General features: G+C 47.0%; 1 protein-coding gene and 3 pseudogenes across 1 annotated transcript in view; 1 reads left to right on the top strand and 3 right to left on the bottom strand.

Annotated features, from left to right (window-relative positions):
- Positions 1-375: 375 nt before the first annotated feature.
- LOC134949739 (histo-blood group ABO system transferase-like) lies at positions 376-7,332 on the bottom strand (annotated as a pseudogene).
- Positions 7,333-10,955: 3,623 nt separating this feature from the next.
- LOC134947458 (histo-blood group ABO system transferase-like) overlaps positions 10,956-21,725 on the bottom strand; it is an 80,414-nt gene continuing 69,644 nt past the window's right edge. The window contains exons 5-6 of the mRNA XM_063935546.1: positions 18,616-18,750; positions 10,956-12,075 (exon numbers count right to left, since the gene is read on the bottom strand). Coding sequence (XP_063791616.1) covers positions 11,346-12,075; positions 18,616-18,750 — 865 coding nt within the window. The 3' untranslated portion in view covers positions 10,956-11,345. The remainder of the gene's footprint in view (positions 12,076-18,615; positions 18,751-21,725) is intronic.
- Positions 20,883-21,002, bottom strand: LOC134950221 (5S ribosomal RNA; annotated as a pseudogene).
- LOC134952506 (5S ribosomal RNA) lies at positions 21,469-21,588 on the top strand (annotated as a pseudogene).

The raw sequence follows: 21,725 nt of genomic DNA on the forward strand, positions 1-21,725 counted from the left end.
ACTAAAAATAATATTGTGAGGTGTAAGGTGTTCAGAATAGACTGAAAATGAGTGGAAATTATGGTTATTGAGGTTAATAATACTTTGGGATCAAAATGACCCCCAAATTCTATGATTTAAGCTGTTTTTTAGGGTTTTTTGAAAAAAACACCCGAATCCAAAACACACCCGAATCCGACAAAAAAAATTCGGTGAGGTTTCGCCAAAACGCGTTCGAACCCAAAACACGGCCACTGAACCGAACCCAAAACCAAAACACAAAACCCGAAAAATTTCCGGTGCACATCTCTATTTATACATAGTAATCCCATCTGCTTCAACATGGACTATTCCATTTCCCATTAGTACAAATGCGTCTTTTTGTGTCCTGAAACTTTAATCACTGATGGCCTTGGACCTAAAGCTGTATTTGGAGGAGAAGTGATGAACTTTGCATGATGACTTCTTGCTACTGTAACTATATTGCTGGTTTACACTTTGCTGTGACTGACCTATGGGAAGAAATTACACATAAAATACTATATGAGTGTTAAGTTAATTCAAGTTTCCATAGAGTTGAGGCTTCCAACACAGATCATTCTGTTTTATGGGAGTTTTACAACCGCTCAAAAATATAAAATGATTTGTTGACCTTTGTGCTTTAATGCCCGTTTGTTCCGGATTGCATTATGGTTTTTGGGAGTGCCAGAAATCTTCTTCTCTGAATGTATGTTGGAACTCCGTAACTGAGGACCCAGAGGTATTCAGGAGAAAGAATTTTTGTTGGCTTGTGATAAAGAAAATACTTGTTCAAATAGCTTTCATCGTGCCAGATGGCTTCAATGTGGTTTTCCTTGTCCGTCATCATAGCGTTATGGCAGAAGTTGGTCAGCTTATAGACTTCTTCCACCGTACCACCAAAATATCCTCCTGCATAGTAAAAGTCTCCCTCATCTCTAGTAGAGATGAGCGGGTTCGGTTTCTCTGAATCCGAATCCGCCCGAACTTCATGTTTTTTTTCACGGGTCCGAGCGACTCGGGTCTTCCCGCCTTGCTCGGTTAACCCGAGCGCGCCCGAACGTCATCATGACGCTGTCGGATTCTCGCGAGGCTCGGATTCTATCGCGAGACTCGGATTCTATATAAGGAGCCGCGCGTCGCCGCCATTTTCACACGTGCATTGAGATTGATAGGGAGAGGACGTGGCTGGCGTCCTCTCCATTTAGATTATAAAAGAGAGAGATTTACTGGAGCTTAGGACTAGGAGGAGTACTGTAGAAGTGTAGAGAGTGCAGAGAGTTTACTAGTGAGTGACCACCAGACAGTGCAGTTTATTTAATATATCCGTTCTCTGCCTGAAAAAAGCGATACACACAGTGACTCAGTCACATACCATATCTGTGTGCACTGCTCAGGCTCAGCCCAGTGTGCTGCATCATCTATATATATTATATATCTGTCTGACTGCTCAGCTCACACAGCTTATAATTGTGGGGGAGACTGGGGAGCACTGCAGTGCCAGTTATAGGTTGTAGCAGGAGCCAGGAGTACATAATATTATATAGTGAGTGACCACCAGACAGTGCAGTTTATTTAATATATCCGTTCTCTGCCTGAAAAAAGCGATACACACAGTGACTCAGTCACATACCATATCTGTGTGCACTGCTCAGGCTCAGCCCAGTGTGCTGCATCATCTATATATATTATATATCTGTCTGACTGCTCAGCTCACACAGCTTATAATTGTGGGGGAGACTGGGGAGCACTGCAGTGCCAGTTATAGGTTATAGCAGGAGCCAGGAGTACATAATATTATATAGTGAGTGACCACCAGACAGTGCAGTTTATTTAATATATCCGTTCTCTGCCTGAAAAAAGCGATACACACAGTGACTCAGTCACATACCATATCTGTGTGCACTGCTCAGGCTCAGCCCAGTGTGCTTCATCATCTATATATATTATATATCTGTCTGACTGCTCAGCTCACACAGCTTATAATTGTGGGGGAGACTGGGGAGCACTGCAGTGCCAGTTATAGGTTATAGCAGGAGCCAGGAGTACATAATATTATATTAAAATTAAACAGTGCACACTTTTGCTGCAGGAGTGCCACTGCCAGTGTGACTGACCAGTGACCTGACCACACTGACCACCAGTATAGTTAGTAGTATACTTATATTGTGATTGCCTGAAAAAGTTAAACACTCGTCGTGTGACTTCACTTGTGTGTTGTTGTTTTTTTTATTCTATAAAAATAAAACTCATTCTGCTGACAGACAGTGTCCAGCAGGTCCGTCATTATATAATATATAATATATACCTGTCCGGCTGCAGTAGTGATATATATATATTTTTTATATCATTTATCATCCAGTCGCAGCAGACACAGTACGGTAGTTCACGGCTGTGGCTACCTCTGTGTCTGCACTCGGCAGGCAGTCCGTCCATAATTGTATACCACCTAACCGTGGTTTTTTTTTCTTTCTTCCTTATACATACATAGTTACATAGACATCTCTTTATCAACCAGTCTATATTAGCAGCAGACACAGTACAGTACGGTAGTTCACGGCTGTGGCTACCTCTGTGTCTGCACTCGGCAGGCAGTCCGTCCATAATTGTATACCACCTAACCGTGGTTTTTTTTTCTTTCTTCTTTATACATACATAGTTACATAGACATCTCTTTATCAACCAGTCTATATTAGCAGCAGACACAGTACAGTACGGTAGTTCACGGCTGTGGCTACCTCTGTGTCTGCACTCGGCAGGCAGTCCATAATTGTATACTAGTATCCATCTCCATTGTTTACCTGAGGTGCCTTTTAGTTGTGCCTATTAAAATATGGAGAACAAAAATGTTGAGGTTCCAAAATTAGGGAAAGATCAAGATCCACTTCCACCTCGTGCTGAAGCTGCTGCCACTAGTCATGGCCGAGACGATGAAATGCCAGCAACGTCGTCTGCCAAGGCCGATGCCCAATGTCATAGTACAGAGCATGTCAAATCCAAAACACCAAATATCAGTAAAAAAAGGACTCCAAAACCTAAAATAAAATTGTCGGAGGAGAAGCGTAAACTTGCCAATATGCCATTTACCACACGGAGTGGCAAGGAACGGCTGAGGCCCTGGCCTATGTTCATGGCTAGTGGTTCAGCTTCACATGAGGATGGAAGCACTCAGCCTCTCGCTAGAAAACTGAAAAGACTCAAGCTGGCAAAAGCACCGCAAAGAACTGTGCGTTCTTCGAAATCCCAAATCCACAAGGAGAGTCCAATTGTGTCGGTTGCGATGCCTGACCTTCCCAACACTGGACGTGAAGAGCATGCGCCTTCCACCATTTGCACACCCCCTGCAAGTGCTGGAAGGAGCACCCGCAGTCCAGTTCCTGATAGTCAGATTGAAGATGAAGATGTTGAAGTACACCAGGATGAGGAGGATATGGGTGTTGCTGGCGCTGGGGAGGAAATTGACCAGGAGGATTCTGATGGTGAGGTGGTTTGTTTAAGTCAGGCACCCGGGGAGACACCTGTTGTCCGTGGGAGGAATATGGCCGTTGACATGCCTGGTGAAAATACCAAAAAAATCAGCTCTTCAGTGTGGAGGTATTTCAACAGAAAAGCGGACAACAGGTGTCAAGCCGTGTGTTGCCTTTGTCAAGCTGTAATAAGTAGGGGTAAGGACGTTAACCACCTCGGAACATCCTCCCTTATACGTCACCTGCAGCGCATTCATAATAAGTCAGTGACAAGTTCAAAAACTTTGGGCGACAGCGGAAGCAGTCCACTGACCAGTAAATCCCTTCCTCTTGTAACCAAGCTCACGCAAACCACCCCACCAACTCCCTCAGTGTCAATTTCCTCCTTCCCCAGGAATGCCAATAGTCCTGCAGGCCATGTCACTGGCAATTCTGCCGAGTCCTCTCCTGCCTGGGATTCCTCCAATGCATCCTTGCGTGTAACGCCTACTGCTGCTGGCGCTGCTGTTGTTGCTGCTGGGAGTCGATGGTCATCCCAGAGGGGAAGTCGTAAGCCCACTTGTACTACTTCCAGTAAGCAATTGACTGTCCAACAGTCCTTTGCGAGGAAGATGAAATATCACAGCAGTCATCCTGCTGCAAAGCGGATAACTGAGGCCTTGACAACTATGTTGGTGTTAGACGTGCGTCCGGTATCCGCCGTTAGTTCACAGGGAACTAGACAATTTATTGAGGCAGTGTGCCCCCGTTACCAAATACCATCTAGGTTACACTTCTGTAGGCAGGCGATACCGAGAATGTACACGGACGTCAGAAAAAGACTCACCAGTGTCCTAAAAAATGCAGTTGTACCCAATGTCCACTTAACCACGGACATGTGGACAAGTGGAGCAGGGCAGACTCAGGACTATATGACTGTGACAGCCCACTGGGTAGATGTATGGACTCCCGCCGCAAGAACAGCAGCGGCGGCACCAGTAGCAGCATCTCGCAAACGCCAACTCTTTCCTAGGCAGGCTACGCTTTGTATCACCGCTTTCCAGAATACGCACACAGCTGAAAACCTCTTACGGCAACTGAGGAAGATCATCGCGGAATGGCTTACCCCAATTGGACTCTCCTGTGGATTTGTGGCATCGGACAACGCCAGCAATATTGTGTGTGCATTAAATATGGGCAAATTCCAGCACGTCCCATGTTTTGCACATACCTTGAATTTGGTGGTGCAGAATTTTTTAAAAAACGACAGGGGCGTGCAAGAGATGCTGTCGGTGGCCAGAAGAATTGCGGGACACTTTCGGCGTACAGGCACCACGTACAGAAGACTGGAGCACCACCAAAAACTACTGAACCTGCCCTGCCATCATCTGAAGCAAGAAGTGGTAACGAGGTGGAATTCAACCCTCTATATGCTTCAGAGGTTGGAGGAGCAGCAAAAGGCCATTCAAGCCTATACAATTGAGCACGATATAGTAGGTGGAATGCACCTGTCTCAAGCGCAGTGGAGAATGATTTCAACGTTGTGCAAGGTTCTGATGCCCTTTGAACTTGCCACACGTGAAGTCAGTTCAGACACTGCCAGCCTGAGTCAGGTCATTCCCCTCATCAGGCTTTTGCAGAAGAAGCTGGAGACATTGAAGGAGGAGCTAACACGGAGCGATTCCGCTAGGCATGTGGGACTTGTGGATGGAGCCCTTAATTCGCTTAACAAGGATTCACGGGTGGTCAATCTGTTGAAATCAGAGCACTACATTTTGGCCACCGTGCTCGATCCTAGATTTAAAGCCTACCTTGGATCTCTCTTTCCGGCAGACACAAGTCTGCTGGGGTTGAAAGACCTGCTGGTGACAAAATTGTCAAGTCAAGCGGAACGCGACCTGTCAACATCTCCTCCTTCACATTCTCCCGCAACTGGGGGTGCGAGGAAAAGGCTCAGAATTCCGAGCCCACCCGCTGGCGGTGATGCAGGGCAGTCTGGAGCGACTGCTGATGCTGACATCTGGTCCGGACTGAAGGACCTGACAACGATTACGGACATGTCGTCTACTGTCACTGCATATGATTCTCTCAACATTGATAGAATGGTGGAGGATTATATGAGTGACCGCATCCAAGTAGGCACGTCACACAGTCCGTACTTATACTGGCAGGAAAAAGAGGCAATTTGGAGGCCCTTGCACAAACTGGCTTTATTCTACCTAAGTTGCCCTCCCACAAGTGTGTACTCCGAAAGAGTGTTTAGTGCCGCCGCTCACCTTGTCAGCAATCGGCGTACGAGGTTACATCCAGAAAATGTGGAGAAGATGATGTTCATTAAAATGAATTATAATCAATTCCTCCGCGGAGACATTGACCAGCAGCAATTGCCTCCACAAAGTACACAGGGAGCTGAGATGGTGGATTCCAGTGGGGACGAATTGATAATCTGTGAGGAGGGGGATGTACACGGTGATATATCGGAGGGTGATGATGAGGTGGACATCTTGCCTCTGTAGAGCCAGTTTGTGCAAGGAGAGATTAATTGCTTCTTTTTTGGGGGGGGTCCAAACCAACCCGTCATATCAGTCACAGTCGTGTGGCAGACCCTGTCACTGAAATGATGGGTTGGTTAAAGTGTGCATGTCCTGTTTTGTTTATACAACATAAGGGTGGGTGGGAGGGCCCAAGGACAATTCCATCTTGCACCTCTTTTTTCTTTTCTTTTTCTTTGCATCATGTGCTGATTGGGGAGGGTTTTTTGGAAGGGACATCCTGCGTGACACTGCAGTGCCACTCCTAAATGGGCCCGGTGTTTGTGTCTGCCACTAGGGTCGCTAATCTTACTCACACAGTCAGCTACCTCATTGCGCCTCTTTTTTTCTTTGCGTCATGTGCTGTTTGGGGAGGGTTTTTTGGAAGGGACATCCTGCGTGACACTGCAGTGCCACTCCTAGATGGGCCCGGTGTTTGTGTCGGCCACTAGGGTCGCTAATCTTACTCACACAGCTACCTCATTGCGCCTCTTTTTTTCTTTGCGTCATGTGCTGTTTGGGGAGGGTTTTTTGGAAGGGCCATCCTGCGTGACACTGCAGTGCCACTCCTAGATGGGCCCGGTGTTTGTGTCGGCCACTAGGGTCGCTAATCTTACTCACACAGCTACCTCATTGCGCCTCTTTTTTTCTTTGCGTCATGTGCTGTTTGGGGAGGGTTTTTTGGAAGGGACATCCTGCGTGACACTGCAGTGCCACTCCTAGATGGGCCCGGTGTTTGTGTCGGCCACTAGGGTCGCTTATCTTACTCACACAGCGACCTCGGTGCAAATTTTAGGACTAAAAATAATATTGTGAGGTGTGAGGTATTCAGAATAGACTGAAAATGAGTGGAAATTATGGTTATTGAGGTTAATAATACTATGGGATCAAAATGACCCCCAAATTCTATGATTTAAGCTGTTTTTTAGGGTTTTTTGAAAAAAACACCCGAATCCAAAACACACCCGAATCCGACAAAAAAAATTCGGTGAGGTTTTGCCAAAACGCGTTCGAACCCAAAACACGGCCGCGGAACCGAACCCAAAACCAAAACACAAAACCCGAAAAATTTCAGGCGCTCATCTCTAATCTCTAGGAATGTAAGCTGTAGACTCTCGCCTGCGCTCATAGGTGAAGTGGTCACGAGATGCTCTGTAAAAGCCAGGATGTAATGTGCCAAACACATCACTTAAAATCTCCACCCCAACATGGTCGCTGAACTCCATGTTTACATCCACACACACCAAGTAGTCCACCTCGTTGATGAATCGTTGGCGGGCATAGTCTCATATCATCTCCATGCGCCTCATTGACACTTCCTGCCATCTCTTGCAGCTGGGCACTTCCAGGATGACCATGTCTCTGTCCTCACTGAGAGTGATAGCTGCAACGTCTTCATGGACAGAGACACGCTGTCCAGCAACTTCTCCCGAGATCTCGCCTTTATTAGGAGATCGTCCAAGTATGGGATAATTGTGACCCCCTGCCTGCGCAGGAGCACCATAATTTCCGCCATTACCTTGGTGAAAATCCTTGGGGCCGTGGAAAGCCCAAACGGCAACGTCTGAAATTGGTAGTGACAGTCCTGCACTGCAAATCTCAGGAACGCCTGATGGGGGGGGTGAATATTGGAACATGAAGGTATGCATCCTTTATGTCCAGGGACACCATCCAATCCCCCCCCTCCAGGCTGGCGATGACCGCCCGGAGTGATTCCATTTTGAACTTGAACCTTTTCAAGTACAAGTTCAGAGATTTCAGGTTTAAAATGGGCCTGACCGAACCGTCCAGTTTCGGGACCACAAACAGGGTTGAATAATATCCCTCTCCCTGCTGGAGATGAGGAACTGTGACAATCACCTGTTGAACATACAATTTTTGGATTGCTGTCAACACTGACTCCCTCTCTGATGGGGAAGTCGGCAGAGCCGATTTGAAAAACCGGCGAGGAGGCAAGTCTTCGAATTCTAGCCTGTATCCCTGAGCAACAATCTCTACTGCCCAGGGATCCACCTGCGATTGAACCCAGACGTGGCTGAATAACCGAAGACGAGCCCCCACCAGATCTGCCTCCCCCCGGGAAGCCCCAGCGTCATGCGGTGGACTTTGCAGATGCAGGGGAGGACTTCTGCTCTTGGGAACTAGCAGTGTGCAGCTTCTTTCCCCTGCCTTTTCCTCTGGTAACAAAGGACGATCCCCGCACCTTCTTGTTTTTATTGGAACGAAAGGACTGCATTTGATAATGAGGTGCCTTCTTAGTATACTGCGGGGGGACATAAGGTAAGAAATTCGACTTACCAGCTGTAGCCGTAGAGACAAGGTCCGAGAGGCCGTCTCCAAACAACTCCTCCCCCTTGTACGGCAAGGACTCCATGTGCCGCTTTGAATCGGCATCTCCCGTCCACTGCCGGGTCCACAGGAGTCGCCTAGCAGAAATAGACATAGCATTTATTCTGGAGCTTAATAAACAAATGTCTCCCTGAGCATCTCTCATATACAAGGCAGCATCTCTGATATGCTCTAAAGTCATTTGAATGGCATCCCTATCTAAGGTGTCAATCTCCGCAGATAAGGAAACTGCCCATGCCACAATGCACTACAAACCCAGGCCAACGCCATAGCCGGTCTAGCAATAGTACCGGAGTGAGTGTAAATGTGCTTCAAGGTAATTTCCTGCCTGCGGTCAGCAGGTTCCTTGAGGGAAGCTGTATCCTGAGAAGGCAGTGCCACCTTTTTGGACAAGCGTGTCAGCGCCTTGTCCACTTTTGGTGAAGATTCCCAGCGAATCCTATCAGTTTGTGGAAAAGGATACGCCATAGGAATCCTTTTGGGAACTTGTGGTCTCCTATCTGGAGATTCCCAAGCCTTTTCGCACAATTCACTTAATTCAAATGATGATGGAAAAGTGACTTCAGGCTTTTTCTCGTTATACATGTGTACCCTCGTGTCAGGGACAGTAATATGCAAAACCTCTTTAATGGCCATAATCATGTACCGAATATCTTTTGCCACCTTCGGTTGTAATTTTGCATCTTCATAGTCGACACTAGAGTCAGAATCTGTGTCGGTATCTGTGTCATCAATCTGGGATATGGTGCGCTTCTGAGACCCCGACGGGCCTGGCGCCACAGGGACAGGCATGGACTGGGTACCTGCCTGATCCATAGCTTCTGCCTTGTCTAACCTTTTATGCAATAGATTGACATTTGCATTAAAGACATTCAGCATATCCACCCATTCCGGTGTCGGCGTTGCCGACCTGATATTCAAACACTCCCCCTCCACATTAAGCGAGCCTTCCTCGTCAAACATGTCGACACACGCATACCGACACACTTCACACACACAGGGAACCCCTTTTCTGAAGACAGTAGCCCTGTCAAGGCCCTTTGGAGAGACAGAGTGAGAGTATGCCAGCACACACCCCAGCGCAACAACCCTGGAGACCAACACAAAATGTTTTTCCCCAGCAGCGCTGTGTAATATGTAAACCGCCAATTATGTGCCCCCCCCCCCCTCTCTTTTAAGCACCCTTTCACCGTGTGTAAGCAGGGGAGAGTCCGGGGAGCTTCCTCTCAGCAGTGCTGTGGAGAGAAAATGGCGCTGGTGAGTGCTGAGGGAGAAGCTCCGCCCCCTCGGTGGCGGGCTTCTGTCCTGCTCAAACTTAGTAAAATATGGCGGGGGCTCTTCTATATACATGTACAGAGCCCACCTGTACATGGATATAGTCTTTTTGCCATGCAGAGGTTTATATTGCTGCCCAGGGCGCCCCTCCCTGCGCCCTGCACCCTTACAGTAACCGGAGTGTGTGAGGTGTATGGGAGCAATGACGCACAGCTGCAGTGCTGTGCGTTACCTCAGTGAAGCTGAAGGCTTCTGCCGCCTGAGACGTCTTCTGACTTCTGTACTTCTGGCTCTGTGAGGAGAACGGCGGCGCGGCTCCGGGGGTGGACGCCCAGTAAGAACCTGCGTTCACCCCCTCTGGAGCTAATGGTGTCCAGTAGCCGAGGAAGCAGAGCCTATCTTAGACAAGAAGGTCTGCTCCTCTCTGCTCAGTCCCTCGATGCAGGGAGCCTGTTGCCAGCAGTGCTCCCTGTGAAAAAGTAGTAAAAAGTAGAAAGAAAAATCCAAACAAAAATGCTTTCAGGCAGAGAACTCTGGAGAGCTCTCTGCAGTGCACCCATCTTGCTCTGGGCACAGTGTAAAACTGAGGTCTGGAGGAGGGGCATAGAGGGAGGAGCCAGTGCACACCCAGAATCCAAAGCTTTCTTAAAGTGCCCTATCTCCTGCGGAGCCCGTCTATTCCCCATGGTCCTTACGGAGTCCCAGCATCCTCAAGGACGTTAGAGAAAATTATTTTTATAGTAGACATGATAGGCGGTATGTATCAGGCAGGCACCCAGTATGTATTATGTAACATAGCTCAGCTAATATGATATACGGGGGTTGGGTTTGTGTGACCAGCTATGGCTGGTGGGGGGGGCAGCGCAATGAAGCCCCTTGCAGGCTCACTGCGCTCGCCACAGGTTCTATTCCCACTCTATGGGTGTCGCGGACACCCACAAGTGGGAATAGTCCCTGTTGGTCAACATGCCGACCGGCGTGCTATTTTCAGCTTTCGGAATCCCTGCATCGGTATTGTGAAAGGCGGCCGGTCACATAACCGCATCCCGATATACGCTGCTTCACTTGTTTTAATTTTTAATAACAGCACCAAGAACAGAATATGGGGGATATTCAATTGTTTGAAAAGTCAGTTGGGTCTGAAAAATCAGACACCCAACTGACTTTTCAAACATTTGAATTCCCCCCTATGTGCGTACATATCTGAATCAGACCCTTAAAAACGACATGCATACCATCATGTCATCCCCTTGATAACAACTTGAAATTTAGCCCAAGTGAGTAAGAATAAGAATGGTGTCTGTAACACTTTATTTTCAGCAACCATTTGAGTCAGTTAACTGAAATAACCCATTTATTGCTGGGATGGTGGCTTTATGACCATTGTTAAAAACCCATTTGTCAACAGGTGCTAACAGCACAGGTGTTTATCATTTATACATAGTAATCCCATCTGCTTCAACATGGACTATTCCATTTCCCATTAGTACAAATGCGTCTTTATGTGTCCTGAAACTTTAATCACTGATGGCCTTGGACCTAAAGCTGTATTTGGAGGAGAAGTGATGAACTTTGCATGATGACTTCTTGCTACTGTAACTATATTGTTGGTTTACACTTTGCTGTGACTGACCTATGGGAAGAAATTACACATAAAATACTATATGAGTGTTAAGTTAATTCAAGTTTCCATAGAGTTGAGGCTTCCAACACAGATCATTCTGTTTTATGGGAGTTTTACAACCGCTCAAAAATATAAAATGATTTGTTGACTTTTGTGCTTTAATGCCCGTTTGTTCCGGATTGCATTATGGTTTTTGGGAAGAGCCAGAAATCTTCTTCTCTGAATGTATGTTGGAACTCCGTAACTGAGGACCCAGAGGTATTCAGGAGAGAGAATTTTTGTTGGCTTGTGATAAAGAAAATACTTGTTCAAATAGCTCTCATCGTGCCAGATGGCTTCAATGTGGTTTTCCTTGTCCGTCATCATAGCGTTATGGCAGAAGTTGGTCAGCTTATAGACCTCTTCCACCGTACCACCAAAATATCCCCCTGCATAGTAAAAGTCTCCCTCGTCTCTAGGAATGTAAGCTGTAGACTCTCGCCTGCGTTCATAGGTGAAGTGGTCACGAGATGCTCCATAGAAGCCAGGATGTAATGTGCCAAACACATCACTTAAAATCTCCACCCCAACATGGTCGCTGAACTCCATGTCTACATCCACACACACCAAGTAGTCCACCTCGTTGATGAATCGTTGGCGGGCATAGTCTCGTATCATCTCCATGCGCCTCATTGACACTTCCTGCCATCTCTTGTAGCTGGGCACTTCCAGGATGACCATGTCTCTGCCCTCACTTAGAGTGATATTGGAAATGTCACCGACACGGTCGGTAAACACGTAATAGCTGACATTATGTCCAACCATGAAGAACTTTTCAGCGGTTTCAACAAAAGTCTGAACAAAGACCGTATACCTGAAAGAAAAAATACTTTTTAATACTCAATAGTTTTTTCAATAATGTGGATAAACATGATGGCTGTAGAAACTGGTTCTATTAAATAAATAAAGCTACAGTAACACATACAGATGTAGTGCCAGACTTTACTGTTAAGCGAGAGAGTTGCGGGCCCATCCCGAGCGCTGTTTAGCTGAAAACATAGGAACTGTTACTATGGCAGTATTCAATCTCAGGTAATCAGCGGTTTTCCATTCATTTCTATGGAGTGACTGGGATTGACCCAGTCACATACGTCCTGGGTCTGTTGCACACTGGGGGTAATTCAGAGCTGATCACTAGGCTGCATTTTCGCACAGCGGACGATCAGGTCTAAACTGCGCATTCCCCGCCATGTGCAGGTGTGTCACACGGGTACAAAGCAGATCGCCGCTCAGCAATGGGTTTGTGCAAAGAATCCATTCACACGGGCGAACGCAAGGAGAGTGACAGGAAGAGGGCGTTTGTGGGCAGCAACTGACCATTTTCTGGGAGTGGTTGGAAAAACGCAGGCGTGTCCATGCATTTGCAGGGAGGGTTCCTGACGTCAATTCCGGTCCTGGACAAGCTGATTTGATCGCAGCGGCTGAGTAAGTCCTGGGCTGTGCAGAGACTTCACAAGATCTCTTTGTACAGCTCTGCTACACATGCGTTCGCACACTTGCACAGCTAAAATACACTCCCCCTGTAAGCGGCGACTATCTGATCGCAGCAGTGCACAAATCACCTGCTAGCGATCAGGTCTAAATTAGCACAAACAAAAATAAGACAGCGTTGATAGGAAATTTAGATGTAAATGATTTTTACTCTTAATAAGACATATTTATAAAAACAATCACACAATACACAAATAAACACTGGTCGGCATTATAGGACACTTAACATGTACAATTAAAATTACCAAAATCTGTGCATAAATGAATGAACAGTAAGCACTATTTTAGGAGGAGCATAATTTCTCTTCACCTCTCCCTCAATAGCTGCTTTCCCTTGTGGGTTCCCGTTTTTTGGGGACACCTGGAGAGACAGCCGTTCAGGAATAATGTCCTCCTCACAGTGAGTGAAACCATGCCGACTGGTGCAACGTATAATGGGGGCCTCTGACGCGTTTCTCTGCCTCCTCTAGGGGTCAGCGGCTTCCTCAGAGGTCATGGGACAGCAGTTTCACTGTTTGGTTTTGATATAATCACAGACAGCTCATTGAGGCTCAGCCTATCGCTGAATGAATGCACACTGAGCCTCAATGACTTGTCTGTGATTATGTATGTTACACATGCGCTGCAAGGATGAAGTATGAGGAGATGTCTACCTATGTGAGCCACACATGCGCTGTAAGAGATCCGAAAATGAGGCTTGGATAATAGTGGAAGTGAAAGCAGCAGATACCATTTTCAAGGATCTCCAGCACGGCAAAATACAGCTATATAAACCAAACAGGGAAACTGCTGTTCCATGACCTCTGAGGAAGCCACTGACGCCTAGAGGAGGTGGAGAAAAGCATCAGAGCCCCCATTACACGTTGCACCAGCTGGCATTGTTTCACTCACTGTGAGGAGGACATTATCCCTGAACGGCTGTTTCTCCAGCTGTACGAAATCGCACAGCAGTGATCAGGTCTGAATTAGGCCCATTTTTCCTATGTTTGGTCATTAATAATTTGGAGAAAGAGGGATGTGTGATTTTTTTATGTAATAAGAATTGCACCATGTGATATCAGTATCCTGTGGTTATTTTAATATTTTCTTTACAGATGGACTACAGGCAGTGCTGCAAGTATGGCGGTATGGGGTGGTACTGCGTACTGGTAAGAAATTTCCAGTCGGTATGCAGTACCGCTGGGCCGGCCGCCATGCTTGCAACCTGCTGCTGTGTCAGGGAAGGAGAGGAGAGCGCAGACAGTTCATTAGCAAATCAGAGCTCGTGGACCGGCAGCTAATCAGGAGCCGCGGCTGCCGGTGCGTGAGCTCTGATTTACTAATGAACCGGTGCATCAGTGAGAAGATACACACCGCCGCCGGAGACCAGAGTCTGACTGAGCAGCACTGAGGGACTGTGCTCGCGCTCTCCTCTCCTTAGCTGACACAGCAGCAGCGGAGGGAGGGAGGGAAGGGGGGTTCGCTATATTGACTGTGATTCTGGCACTTTAGGGCATATCTAGCATTGTGGGGCATATGTATAACTGGCACTGTGGGGCATATCTGGCACTGTGGGGCATATGTATATCTGGCACTGTGGGGCATATCTGGGACTGTGGGGCATATGTATATCTGGCACTGTGGGGAATATCTGGCACTGTGGGGCATATGTATATCTGGCACTGTGGGGCATATGTGTATCTGGCACTGGCGGAATATGTATAACTGCCACTGTGGGACATATGTATAACTGGCACTGTGAGGTATATCTGGCACTGTGGGGCATATCTGGCACTGTGGGGCATATGTATATCTGGCACTGGGGGCATATGTGTATCTGGCACTGAGGGCATATGTGTATTTGGCACTGTGAGGCATATGTATATCTGGCACTGTGAGGCATATGTGTTTCAAGCACATGGGGCATATGTGAACTGGCACTGTGGGGCATATTTATATCTGGCACTGTGGGGCATATGTGTATATGGCACTGTGGGGGCATATCTGGCACTGTAGGAGCATATCTGGCACTGTGGGGGCATATCTAGCACTGTAGGAGAATACAGTATCTGGCACTGTAGGATCATATCTGACACTGTGGGGGCATATGTGTAGCCTTATCTATCTGGCACTTATCTGGCACTTTAGGGCATATCTAGCATTGTGGGGCATATGTATAACTGGCACTGTGGGGCATATCTGGCACTGTGGGGCATATGTATATCAGGCACTGTGGGGCATATCTGGGACTGTGGGGCATATGTATATCTGGCACTGTGGGGCATATCTGGCACTGTGGGGCATATGTATATCTGGCACTGTGGGGCATATGTGTATCTGGCACTGGCGGAATATGTATAACTGCCACTGTGGGACATATGTATAACTGGCACTGTGAGGTATATCTGGCACTGTGGGGCATATCTGGCACTGTGGGGCATATGTATATCTGGCACTGGGGGCATATGTGTATCTGGCACTGAGGGCATATGTGTATTTGGCACTGTGAGGCATATGTATATCTGGCACTGTGAGGCATATGTGTTTCAAGCACATGGGGCATATGTGAACTGGCACTGTGGGGCATATTTATATCTGGCACTGTGGGGCATATGTGTATATGGCACTGTGGGGGCATATCTGGCACTGTAGGAGCATATCTGGCACTGTGGGGGCATATCTAGCACTGTAGGAGAATACAGTATCTGGCACTGTAGGATCATATCTGACACTGTGGGGGCATATGTGTAGCCTTATAGGCCCTACATACTTGGCGATGTGCAGCCGAGCTGCCCGACCGCCGATACGGGCGACGGGCGACCCGGCGGCGGGGGGGCTGTGACGGGGGAGTGAAGTTTCTTCACCCCCCGTCACCCGGCTCCATAGACTTGCAGGAAAATATGGACGATCTCGTCCATATTGGCCTGCATGCACAGCCGACATAGCACCAGCGATGAACGAGCGCGGGGCCGCGCATCATTCATCGCTGGTGCCTCCACACTGCACGATATGAACGTTATCTCGTTCATTAATGAACGAGATCGTTCATATCGTGCAGTGATATCGGCATGTGTGTAGGGCCCATTAGTCACGCGCACACAGTACCACTAAGAATTTTTTTCTACTTGCACCACTGACTACAGGTGGCTCTTAATGTCTTGGCATGCTGGGAATAATTGTTCCACAAGTGCCATCATGTCGGGGTCAGCTTGCAGGAACTTGTAGGCTGCTTGTAAAGACCGGCCCCGGCGTGAAAACCAAATGATGGGGATGCACTGCAGCCTGCACCACTGACGAGTGGACCTGCTGTTACCGAAGGTACAGTGCCTCCTGCAGGGTGGGAGAGAGGAAGGAGGTGCTCAGTGCCACTTTTACAGCGAAGCCTGTACTGGGTCGAGGGGGGGGGGTAGAATATGCCTGTCTCAATCCTTTCTTAACCCTCTCGCTCACACACTCACATGGGTGGGGGTGGGGGGTACTGTGTTGCCTGTTCTGGGTGGGGGGGGGGGTGAGTGCCTTTCTCAACCCTCTCTCTCACACACTTCTCCCATCTCCCCCTTCTCTCTCTGTCTCTCTCTCTTTCACTTCTCTCACTATGTCTCCCTCCTCTCTCTGTCTCCACCATATCTTACTGCCTTCCCCTTCATTTCTCTCTCTCTCTCTGTTTCTTCCCCTTCTCTCTCTCTCTGTCTCTCTCTCTCTCTCTCTGTCCCCCCTTCTTCTCTGTGTGTGTCTTCCACCCTTCTCTCTCTATTTCTCTCTGTCTCCCCCCTTCTCTCTGTGTATCTCCCACCCTTTTCTCTCTCTCTCTGTCTACCTTTCTCTCTCTGTCTCCCAAATTGGAAGGCCAATCCCGGGCCATTTTTTCAATCCCGGGTATCGGGATTGAAAAAGGTCAATCCTGGGATTCCCGGGATACCCGGGATTGGCTTTTTTACTGTATGGCCGTCCGTCTCCCACGCCCCACCCTGCCTCTCCCCACCCGCCCCACCCGCTCCGCACACAAACTGCAGGGGCGGTGGGTGGGAATCTTTATTCAGACTCTGTGGCATGTGACGGCCGGCTTTCCATTGGGCTCAGCGGCGGGTGACGGGCTGGTGACTGCGCAGCAAGACCTCAGAGTCAAAGGTCATGCTGCGCAGGGGAAGCCAGGAGGAGTGAGCTGGGCAGCGCTTAGAGTCCTGAGGATGCTCAACGCTGCCCGGCATTAAAGGGCCACCTGATCCCGCAATCCCCGGGAATGAATCCCAGTTGATTTCTGGCCTACTGTAAATCCCGGGATTACCGCCAATCCCGATCCCGGGATTGCCCACCCTACTCCCAACCTTCTATCTCTCTTTCTCTCTCTGTCTCCCCCCTTCTCTGTCTGTGTGTGTCTCCCACCCTTCTCTCTCTCTCTCTCACTCTCTTTCTCTCTGTCTCCCCCTCTTCTCTTTTTTTTCTCTGTCTCCTACCTTCTCTCTCCTGTGTCTCCCACCCTTTTCTCCTCTCTCTTTCTGTCTCCCTCTCTCTCCCTGTCCCCCTTCTCTCTGTGTGTGTCTCCCACCCTTCTCTTTCTTTCTTTCTTTCTTTTTCTCTCTCTCTCTCTCTCTCTCTCTCTCTCTCCGTGTCTCCCTTCTCTCTGTGTCTCCCCCATTCCTGCTCTCTCTGTCCCCCTTCTCTCTCTCTCTGTGTCCTCCTTCTCACTCTCTCTGCATCTCCCCCCTTCTCTCTCTCTCTCTCTCTCTCTCTCTGTCTCCTCCCTTCTCTGTCTCCCCCTCTCTCGCTCTCTCCCACTTCCCTTTCTGACTCCCCTTTCTCTCTCCTCTCTCTCTCCTCTCCCACCTGCACTTTCTCTCTGTCCCCCATCTCTCTCCGCTCCCTCTACCCCTGTCTCCCCCTTCTCTCTTTCTCTGTCGGCTTCTCTATCTCTATGTCTGTTTCCCCCTCCTCTCTTCTTTCTCACTCTGTCTCCCCCTTTCTTTCTCTCTACCTCTCTCTCTGTCTCCCCTTCTCTCTCTCTCTCTCCTTGTCACCACTCCTCTCTCTCTGTCTCCTCCCTTATCTTTCTGTCTGTCTCCATCTTTCCCTCTCCTCACTCTCCTCTCCCTCTCTCCCCCATCTCCCTCTCCCTCCCCCTCTCTCTCCCCTTCTCTCTCTCTCTCTCTCTCTTTGTCTCTCTCTCTGTCTCCCCCTTCCTTTCCCTAATGCAACATAGGGTTAGGCTGCTGAAGGGGAAGTTAGGGTTAGGCACTAGGGTGAAGGTTAGTGTTAGGCTGTGGGGAAAGGTTAGGGTTAGGCTGCATGAGTGGAGTGTTAGGGTTAGGCTGCGGGAGATTGAGGGAGAAGTTAAGGAGCAGGGTTAGTTTACTTACCAAGAAGTGTCAGGATTGTGACTGCCGGCATTCTCACTGTCAGGATCCTGCACCCAACCCATAGAGAGGCACATATATGCATAGGCACATACAGACATATAAGAACATACAGACATAGACACATATGGACATAGAGGAGCACATACAGACACAGACATACGCACATAAAGACATAGAGAAGCACTAGTCACACTCCTGTGTTTGCACACAATAGGCCCTTCAGCAATTTCAGCTCCAGGCCCATGTGGACCTTAATCTGACTGTGTTTCCCCCTGGTTAATGCCCCCTGGCTTGTTCAACCTGGTGCTGGATATTGGAAAATACCCAGGCTAAGAGGTCCAGGGCTGATCATTGAGGGTGGACCCCACATGTTTTTACGACAAAGCCTTCATAGATCAGAATGACAGCAGATTCATACTTCTAGTTGTCACAAAAAAAAACTATGGCTAGTAAATCCTGCAAAACACTGGCGATGTTCAAAGATTTGGTAAAACAATTCTTAGTAAATTTAGCACTACTGTATAACTTACTTTTTAATAGCAAACACAGTGAGGCCAATGCGGACATTTCTCTGATGGAACTGCGCATTCAGTATATCAATGTTATAGGTTCCATTCCATACAATCGGGGAAAACCAAGGTGTCATTGTCAAGACATCAGATCTCCTTAAAGTAACAACAACAGATATTATATTAGTTTATATGTGAATAGTTTAAAGTAGAAGTTGGCAGCCCTTTACTATCAGTGTGCATGCTAAGCTCAGTGTACAGTACCAGATCTTTCCAGGGCCGTAACTAGCTGTGGGCGAGCAGTGCGCCGTACACAGTGCAAATGCGCTGAGGGCACAGCCGCCTGCACCCGCTGAGATGGATGTTACCAGCAGTGCGTCCAGCTTCAGTAATGGCCTGCAAGGCGCAAGCATCAGGTGGCCGGGGATAGTGCTGTGTGGGTATACGGCTGTGTGTTTCCGGGGATAGTTATGACTTTTCCTGTGCTGGCCTGCAGGTCCTGGAGTCCCCTCTGACTGGTGCCCGGAGTGAGGTGATTTTTGTCCTGCTGGGCTCATTGTCGGGCTGATGTGCTCGGGGCTCCGGGGGAAGAGGCAGGGAGGAGAGAGTGGTCATGTGTGTATGGTGCCTGCAGCTCTGTGGTGCTATGTATGTATTTATGTATGTATGTATGTATGTATGTACAGAGTACTGTATATATGTGTATGTAAGTGCATTGTCTATGTATGTATGTATGTATAGTGTACTGTATATGTATGTGTGTATGTATGTACAGTGTATATGTACAGTGTATATGTGTATGTACAGTGTATATGTATGTGTGTACAGTGTATGTACAGTGTATATGTATGTGTGTTTAGTGTATATGTATGTGTGTTTAGTGTATATGTATGTATAGTGTATTTGTATGTATGTACAGTGTATTTGTATGTATGTACAGTGTATATGTATAGTGTATACGTATGTATAGTGTATATGTATATGTAGTGTATATGTATGTATGTATAGTGTATATGTATGTGTGTATAGTGTAAATGTGTATGTACAGTGTATATGTATGTGTGTACAGTATGTATATACAGTATGTACAGAGTATACGTATGTGTACAGTATATACGTACGTACGTACGTACGTACGTACGTACGTACGTACGTACGTACGTACGTACGTACGTACGTACGTACGTACGGTGTATACGTATGTGGGTACAGTATATATGTATGTATGTATGTACCTCTCCTCCCATTCTGTGACACCATTGAATTAAAGGGGTAATTCAGAGGTTATCGCAGCAGCAAATTTGTTAGCAGTTGGGCAAAACCATGCGCACTGCAGGGGGGGGGGGGGGTGTAACATGTGCAGAGAGAGTTAGATTTGGGTGGAGTGTGTTCAGACTGAAATCTAAATTGCAGTGTAAAAATAAAGCAGACAGTATTTACCCTGCACAGAAACAAAATAACCCACCCAAATCTAACTCTCTCTGCACATGTTATATCTGCCCCACCTGCAGTGCACATGGTTTTGCCCAACTGCTTACAAATTTGCTGCTGCGATAACCTCTGAATTACCCCTTTAATTCAATGGTGTCACAGAATGGGAGGAGAGGTGCCCCGCTTCAGAACAGGAGCCTGGCGGCAGATGACTCCGCTGCCTCCCAGAGTTATGCCTCTGTATGTATGTATAGTGTTTAGAGAAAGGGTTTTTGTGGGAACCACACCAATATTAAATCAACAAATGATATCCTCTGAAAAACTGGATTTGTATCACAGGATTACTTCTAAATATAGCAACCATGCACATAGGAATAAACTATCCTATTGCATGTACGTGTTGCTTTCAGTGGTGCTCCCTAGAGTCAGAAAATATCAGAAAAAAGGGCAAAAAAAGAAGAATTGGAAAGTAGACTCTTGTGTGGGAGCACTCTAATTCAGAGGTTTTAATATATTATGTTCATTACTGATAAAATCCTAATTTTATTAAGTTTCATTTAAAACTGAATTATCAGAGTCACTTATATATAAATCAATAACTTCGCAAAAATATATTAACAAATTATATATAATTAGTGGTATGAATACCACAATGGATAAGAAGCCGGAAATTAGTATCTATGGCCAGTTTAATTTATTACACAATTATATAATGTTCCTTAAAGAGTATATGACCATCATTTATTCTGCAGGTATCCAAATAGGAAATTTTTATTGCAGAGAATTAAATCATTGGTCATATGAATCCGAGTGCCTAATGGTATTATTACGAGTGATACCCAGTTAGGCGGCAACATTTCTTGCAGTACCTGGGTGTTCCAAGGTGGTCTCCCATCCAAGTACTAGCCCGGCCCTCCACTGCTTAGCTTCCAAGATCAGAAGAGATTGGGCATCTCCAGTGGGGTATGTCCGCAAATATTAAGCTTGCCTGTTTAATCACTCAGATTGTGTATACAGCAACCACTGAGTATCCACAATGACGCTAATTGAAAGCACATGTAACATCAATACCATGAACATAAGAAACTATATATTGAGTATGCTATAAATTGCAGGACCATATGTGCTGAGTAAATTATTCCTGGCACATAGAGGCAAGACATTTAAAGACATATAGAGACCACACTGGTGACTTAATTGTTTTTCTCTGGGTACAAGGAATATCTTGTTTTGATGGCATGTGGTATCTATGAGCTTTTTCCACATAATAGACCTCCATTTTACCCGCATTTCTTGTCTATGGTCTACGTGTTATATGCATACTCAATATATAGTTTCTTATGTTCATGGTATTGATGTTACATGTGCATTCAATTAACATCATTGTGGATACTCAGTGGTTGCTGTATACACAATCTGGGTGATTAAACAGGCAAGCTTAATATTTGTGGACATACCTCACTGGAGATGCCCAATCTCTTCTGATCTTGGAAGCTAAGCTGTGGAGGTCCAGGCTAGTACTTGGATGGGAGACCACCTTGGAACACCCAGGAACTGCAAGAAATTTTGCCGCCTAACTGGGTATCACTCGCAATAATACCATTAGGCACTCGGATTCATATGACCAATGATTTAATTCTCTGCGATACAAATTTCCTATTTGAATACCTGCAGAATAAATGATGGTCATATACTCTATA

This window comes from Pseudophryne corroboree, chromosome 8, assembly GCF_028390025.1.
Source record: "Pseudophryne corroboree isolate aPseCor3 chromosome 8, aPseCor3.hap2, whole genome shotgun sequence".
NCBI lineage: Eukaryota > Metazoa > Chordata > Amphibia > Anura > Myobatrachidae > Pseudophryne > Pseudophryne corroboree.